Source organism: Petromyzon marinus, chromosome 33, assembly GCF_048934315.1.
Source record: "Petromyzon marinus isolate PM22_M1 ecotype Great Lakes invasive population chromosome 33, UKy_Petmar_22M1.pri1.0, whole genome shotgun sequence".
Classification (NCBI taxonomy): domain Eukaryota; kingdom Metazoa; phylum Chordata; class Hyperoartia; order Petromyzontiformes; family Petromyzontidae; genus Petromyzon; species Petromyzon marinus.
The window spans coordinates 5,959,866-5,967,548 of NC_133699.1; the positions used below are offsets into that span (position 1 = coordinate 5,959,866).

At 50.4% G+C, this 7,683-nt stretch overlaps 1 protein-coding gene across 1 annotated transcript; it reads right to left on the reverse strand.

Annotated features, from left to right (window-relative positions):
• Positions 1–4,860: 4,860 nt before the first annotated feature.
• Positions 4,861–7,400, reverse strand: LOC116948363 (uncharacterized). Its single transcript, XM_032964967.2, has one exon. The coding sequence runs from the start codon at positions 7,356–7,358 to the stop codon at positions 6,000–6,002; it is 1,359 nt and encodes a 452-aa protein (XP_032820858.2). The 5' UTR covers positions 7,359–7,400; the 3' UTR covers positions 4,861–5,999.
• Between the last annotated feature and the right edge of the window lie 283 nt (positions 7,401–7,683).

Sequence of the window (7,683 nt, forward strand, 5' to 3'; positions counted from 1 at the left end):
ATCCGCTAACTCCCACAGTTAAAATCGATTTAAAATGTATACTTTATTTTTTATCGCTTTTGTACTATCTAATTGGTTCCCGCCTTGCTCATTCTAAATACCTAAGGGGCCGTCCATAAATGACGTCACGCACCTGGGGGGGGGGTCAGACATTTGTGACGATGTGTGACGGGGGGGGGTGAGAAATGTGACGTCACATCAAAATGCGCAACTTTAAATAAATATAGACAACACGTTCTACTTAATTGAATAGACTTTTTAATCAATATTTTCTCCTACAACATGAGTGCAGCGCCACATTAAATACGCACTACAATGACAATAGTTTAAAGCGATTTGAAGTATGTTTTATTTGGGGGGACGAGGGGGGGGGGTCAAAAATCGTCCAAAATAGCGTGACGTCATTTATGGACGGACCCTAAGGTTATATTCGTATATTTATTTATTTTAATCTTAAATAATTGATTCTTTGACACGTGACTCGATGCGTATATTGTGAGCGTAATTGTCAATTTTATCCAAGTCGATCAATTGTTGCATGTCTGGGTCACACTTTACTGGGTTGACCTTGATGTGGAAGGAAACACGCATTGAGTGGTGACACTCTGCATCGTCATCTCCTGGCCACTCCGAAGCACAAGCCTATGTAACACCTGGTATTATTGCCAGGAAATATCACGTCCAAGTAAGAACCAGACTCGACCCTTGCTGCGCGTGATTTGGTCGGAGGCAAAGGAAGAATTGACCAAACATTTCAATGCAGGGCCCTGATGATAAAATGAGTCTTAAAACTCGGTGAGACTTACCGGGATAAATCATCAGCCATGATCGAGCCACTGCCGATGCAACAATCCGCCTCGCACTAATACACGAGGGGTCATCGTTCCATCTCCCCGATGGGCGTCCTCTCGGATGCGTTGCGATTCCTTGTCTGCCACTTGACCACCGGTCATTATCGTTTCTGGCGACGTGTCCTGTCCAAGTCCACTGATCTGTATAGACATTTTGAATAATAACACTCATTAACATGTGAATGTTCTCTAATCCACGTGTTCCTCGTTCTCTACTGCAAAGTAATTGTATAGTAATCCGGAAGCACTCCATAGTTCTTTGTGAACTTCCCGTATTTTTGTTATATAATCTTTTTTTTTAATAACAGTGTCACAGCATGCAGTGCGCACTGTTTAAAAACTCTATGTTTGTATGTTGAACGTCTTTCGCACCGTACGTAGCCAACCGTGCTAATCGGAGATGCGGACATAGAGGACACAATTCTTACCATCATTTGCTGTGCGGGCAAGCTGCGGAAAGGGTTAATGCCCCCCGGGCGCGGGCCAGATGTATCGGTGGGTAGGGAGAAGGGGACTGAAAGACGATCCACGAATTGAACTCTCTCGCCAGATGGCGAGGTCCGCAAGAACGCGGCGCTTCTCAGCGTCCATTTCTCCTCCCCTCCCTGCCCTCTCCCCCTCCCCTCCTTCACGTGCACGGCCCTATTATGTACACGTACATATTGTCCTGCCAGTTGCATACATGTGTGGCCGGACGTATGATCATCTCGCTATTTTGTTGGGTGAGAGAGGAGCGTTACCACCTCGTGGGGTTTCGCGGTTGTGCCGTATTTATGACGTGTTTTCGGGTTGTACCGCGTGTTGTTCTACACGATGTCCGACGTTTCGGTCCACATGCTGGGAACTTTATTCTGAAGCTCAGTTCCTGAATAAGTTCCCAGTACCGTGGAGTGAAAACGTCGGACATTATGGCGAACAACACAGAGGGCCGAGAGGGGAGCAACATATGTTGACTTGCCGAACGCGACTTGTGCCTGATGTGGTTCTGTTGCATTCGCTGATGATGTCCACCAGGAGTGTTACGATGATGCAGCAGATTATGAATTGTCATATCTAGAGAGGTCTTCGTCCAGCGGTAGATTCGTAGAAGGGCGTCGCTTGAATGGATGACCACTGCAGAGATGGGGCGATATGGTCGGCTTTTGGACTGTGGAATTGCAAGACCGCTGGGGATGGAGGCGGCATGGGGACTCCTTCGTGTATAGATACTAGCTTATGATTGGTAATGGTAATGATGGATGGTTGATTGATTGGGGGTAAAACGATTCGGAAGATTGTGCATTGTTATATCTGTAGAATCCTTCAGCAGCGGACAGGCACTGCCTGATCCATGATTGATGATGATTGATGATTGAGGAGTCACGATGCAAACGGCAGGTGTCAGTCAAGAGTTGTATATGCTTTAAGTATGGTGCTGAACACGTACAAATGTACGCTCCTCAATTTTTCACCAGTTATAATTAGTTCGTTGTAATTAGTTCCACTTACTAATACATACCGTTAATGCTGTCATATATGGTACTGGTGCATTATTTAGTGCACTGCACTACGAACCTAGCGGCGTCCTGTGTTCGATTCCCGGCCACGGCGAACATCATTGGTGAGTGCCCCCCCCCCCCCCATTTATAAGCCGCACTAACCAGCATGGTGAAGTATGGTGAAACCCCATGATCGACACGGTGTGGAGGAGACGCATTCATCCAGCAGTGGATTGATAAAAGAAGGGGCTGTAATTTCAAGGGGAACACGACGGATTCCAGCCAAACGCGTGTCAGTTGGGCTCTTTGTCTTCTTTTAGAACACGCGACCGTTAAGCCGTTAAATTACCCCGCCCGCCCAGTCACATTATCCATAGCGATCACCCCACACACACCCCACCCCTGCCAATATAAATGCCCCCTCCCCAACACACACAGCTCTTTCCCCCCCCCCCCCCCACCATGCATCACGCCTGACACTCGACACCACGCCTCGCCACGCGTCTCCAGCCCCTCCCATGCAATGATGATTCGATGACTCGCGTCCCTGGCTCAAATCTCTTTTTGTCGCACCGCCGATTAGCACGGCTGGCTACGTACGGTGCGAAATAAGTTCAACATACACAATAATATAACAACAATCAGCAAATTCTGTACCAGCCCAGCCACCACTACCGTGTCCAACCACCAGCCCAACCGTCACCACCACCACTTCATCCAACCAGCCCAACCACCTCTTCCAGCCATCATCCCAACCACCACCACCTCCTGCTACCACCAGCTCAACCGCTAACATTTCTCTAACCACTAAGCCCAAACACCACTCCCTCCAAATATAAACACAAACACCACCAGCAGCAGCACCTCCCAGCCAACCCTTAACCATCATTATTCCCAACCACCTCCTCCAACTACACAATTCCAACGATTACTCCCAATTCATTCACCACAACCCAACACCACACACACCACCACCACCACCCTAAATCCGTAACCACATATGAAGACCGGCATGGCACAAGAGGGGATGAGTGGTCAGCACCACGCCTGACCGCCTTTGTCTCCCCCGTGGCGATGTTTACACGACCACACCAGGTACTCATTTAAGGCTTAGTCGACCTTTGAGAGGCCCAGGACGGGTTCAGACAATCGTCACTGATATAGGCCGAACTTGGGGGCGCCGGATTTTCGCGCAGCGTGCCGACCACTACACCATCACCGTTAGCCACCGCCACCAATCAAGATTATCACAAAACACCACCAATTTCAAACAACCCCACTCCCAGCTACAACTACCAACGACAAGCTCCCTCCCCACCTACATCCACCACTAATCCCCCAAACCACAACGTTCGACCACAACTTTCAACCACCACCTGTCCTTAAATTCCCTCTGCATCTCACTGGGGACCCGGGCACGTGGCACTCCCGGGAGAGGCCCTGGCCATCTGCCACACACGCCCCCCCCCCCCTCTCTTTCTCTTTTCCTCTGTGTCCCTCTGTCTCTGTATCTCTCATCGTTTCAATCTCATTGCCTCTGTCCGTCTCTCTCTCTTATCTCACCTAATTTCCCTTATCTCCTTCTTAGATGTCTCTGTGTCTGTCTTGTCTTTTCTTACAAATATATATCGTCCTCCATTCTACGTCTCTCTTTTTCTGTATATCTCCTCGTCTCTATATATTTTCAGAGCGTTATCTCTGTGTTTCTCTGTCTATATCTCTTTTGTCGCATGCCTCTCTTCACGTCTCTCTTTGTCTTTTTGTTTCTTTCGCTATCTTCTCTCCCTTGTTTCTGCGTCGGTCTATGTGCGTTTCTTCTTGCGCCCCTGTGAATGTGTGTGTGTCTTGCTCTCTGAATATACGTCGCTGGCTGTAGCTATAACCTCTCAATAACATCGGCAACATACAAATGTAGTGCTTACTTTGACATTATGAGCACCGCAATAGACATCAGCGTCGTTTTCGGACACAGTTACACAGTACACGGAATGGAAAGGGGGTACAAAGGTGGGGGGGGGCACTAATATGGGGGGAGGGGGCTCAGACAAAACTGGGCTTGGGCAGGATGATGGCTGGTGGTCGAGACTAAGGACGAAACGGAAGCCAAAGGAGGGAACGTACCCGAGGTATGTCCACCATAGAGATGGAACGATTGAATCAGGACCTATATTGATTGTCGCATCGCCTGCATGTACTCAACCTCCACTGATGATATTGACCCTCATCGGAAGGGCAACGTTAGTGATAACAGCTGTCATTGGCTCTGCTATTCCACGAGCCGTTGTCGCGCATTGTCGGGTTCTGCTTGATTAATGACAGTGACTTGACCTTGCCAATGTAGCACCCTGACCTCTGCGCGTCCAGACGCCTTCTCGTGGCCTCCTGCTATCGCACACAGTGACCTCTGCTCGCGCACAATACACGGCTCCCCCATCCACTAATTCACCCACACACTCATCCACCAACACACTCAACCACCCACTCATCCATCCACCCGTTCACCCACCCACACACTCGCCCACTCGTTCATTCACTCGCTCACCCACGTACTCACCTGCCCTCCAACTGCCCCTTGTATGCGTGAACATTCTCCTCTGGTACTCCGGTTTCCTCCAGCCCAAGATAAAGATCTCCCTATAGTGCTGTTAGCGAGCACCTATGAAGGCCGGAATGGTACACGAGGGGGTGGGTGGCCAGCACCACGCCCGATCGCCTTTGTCTCCCTAGTGGCGATGTTTACACACCGCACCAGGTGCTTATTTGTGGCCGAGTCGACCTAGGGGAGGCCCAGGACCGGTTCAAATGATCGTCACTGGTGTTGGCCGTGAGCGGGAATCGAACTCCGGTCGCGGGGTTTGTAGCACAGCGCGCTAACCATGACACTACCGCTCCCCCCCACTCACCCACCTACACAGCAACAACCGCCTTTCGCCACTAAGCGGCGGTGATATTACCACGGCGCTTGTGCCAGGCTAGGTGCACCACCTACACACCCACTCGCACACGCACCTGCTCACCCACCAGCCTACCGCAGCTTCACGTGACACCTCCTTGTATGCGTGGCCTCCGGTTTCCACTCCTTCCAGTTGCAAATGGAATTTCCAAACATCCCAATTTATGACCCTCCCGAAAAATGATTGAGACCAGGTGACGTTTACGTAGATAAGTAGATTAAATTATCATTACAGTATTAACCTATACTGTAGAGAATGTCACCATAGAGCAATGCATACAGACCGCATCAAAGTAGAATTGTATCAAAAGGTAAATTTATTGTATTGCAAGCAAAATTCTGACCAAAAAAAATTCATAAATCTTCATCTAACGCAGAGTCAAACAGTATCAACAACTTGGAGCATTACATACAAGAGCATAAACATGATCAAGTTCACACTTTTCAGTTCATATCAAAGCCTGAGATGTGTTTTTTCAAAGGATGTTGGTGATAACGAATTGCATCGACTGAAACACAGCTTTAGAAATCAGCGTTAGAAGAAACGAATACACGATAAATAGAACGAACACACGGAAAGAACGAACGAAATGACACAGAACCCATGTCAGAACCGAGAAAGTTACAGACGTCGTCTGGAACTGCATGAGCCCATGGGTGTGTCTGCTTCGGCGACGTGAAATGGCTCCGGGCTCTGGTAAAACCCGAGTCTGTAACTCAGCACAAACCCCCCGCACCACCGCACGATTTCAGCAAAACCTCCCGAACGGCCAAGTTCGGCTCCGGACCAAAGAGCAGCTTCGGGCAGCTTTGGACAATATGCGGCGCTGTTTGCGCATCGCTCGCAAACTTTTGTTGCAGCTGATGCTGCTGCTGCTGTGGAGGTCGCTGTCCCTGGTGCTGCTGCTCTTGCGGCCGCTGTCCTGGGTGGTGGTCCTGTCGCTGTACTTGCTGCTGCTGGTGCTGCTGCTGCTGCTGCGCGCGCTGTCCTTGATGGTGCTGCAGTCGCTGCTGTCCTTGGTGCTGAAAGTCGCCGTGCAGGGCGGCCAAATGCTTAAGCAGGGAGTCGCGTTTGCTGAAAGTTCTGCCGCATCGCGGGCACTCCAGGGCGCCCCCTCGCCGCCGATTCTCCTTCACCTCGACCTCGTCGTTGCCGAGACGCGGTCTGTGCCACCGGCGGTGAGAGGCCAGGTTGGCCGAGCAGCTGAAGCTCTTGTCGCATTCGGGGCACGTGTAGAGCACGCGGACAATGCGCGAGCACCCGTGCCGAGCGAGCGCCGATGGGTCCTCGTACGACAGCCCGCACAGCTGGCACACGAAACTTCCCACGGAGCCCGTGGGCTCGACTCGGCACCAGGGTTCCGTGGCGATCACGAGACCCAACACCGGTGAGGACAGCGCGTCCTCCACCAATTTGGGCTTCTTCATCGTCTGATTATTGGGCGCGCTATCGCCCTGGCACTTATTCACCGGCCTCATCCTCTTATTCTCGAATTTCTTCGCAGAGATCTCCGTCAATGCCGGCACAGGCGGCAGGGTAAGAGAGCTGATTTGTGACGTCGAGTCGAGGTCGCTAGCCGATATGTTCCGCTGGCCACCACCACCATCATCATCATCGTCGTCATAATCGTCTCCTACGGCCGCGTTGCTCCGTGGAAGAGGTACGGCGGGGGAGAGATCCACCACGGACACAAAGGGGGTGCATGCAGGAATGTCCCCATGCGCACGATATGCGTGGACTGCTCTTGCTGCCGTTCCTGTTATTTCTAATGCTGCTGTTGTTGCTGCTGCTGCTTTTAATGCTGTTACTTCTGACGCTCTTGCTGCTGCTGCCTCCGCTAGAGGAGTTTCTCCTTGCTCTGAATGATGGAACCCGCACAATTCCCATCTGTGCGCCGGCGCCACCGCGCGCTCTTTTCGCCGCTTCACCAAGAAGCCGCGAGGCATCGCGGCTGCCTCCTCTTGCCAAGTTGCAAATGCGAACTCTGGGGAGACGGAACGCGGTGCCCAACAACCGTAACAGCCGAACGGAGGAGTGGCGGGAGGCGTGGCAGGCAGTTTGGGGGGCGGAGCCATCAAGTCCACCAGACACTACCTCGACTATTCTTTGGGTCTTTCGGTAAAGTCACGTAGATAGGTTAAAATAAAATAACAAAAATAACAAAATGTTATTTTTTGTCCTACAGTCACGAAAACTTTAAGTCAAGACTAACCTCGACTTTTAGCCGACTAGCTAGCCAAACACGAGACCCACTCTTAGCCCTAAACAACTGTAGGCAACTTGTTTGGTTCTTTCGGTAAAGTCACGTAGAATGAGAATAAAATAATAAACTGATAAAATAAAATAACACAAATAATAAATTGATAAAATAAAATAACACAAATAACACAATAAAATTAT

Bases quoted from the DNA above. Each gene is read 5' to 3' on its own strand.
- LOC116948363 (XM_032964967.2), bottom strand. From the start codon at position 7,358: ATGGCTCCGCCCCCCAAACTGCCTGCCACGCCTCCCGCCACTCCTCCG.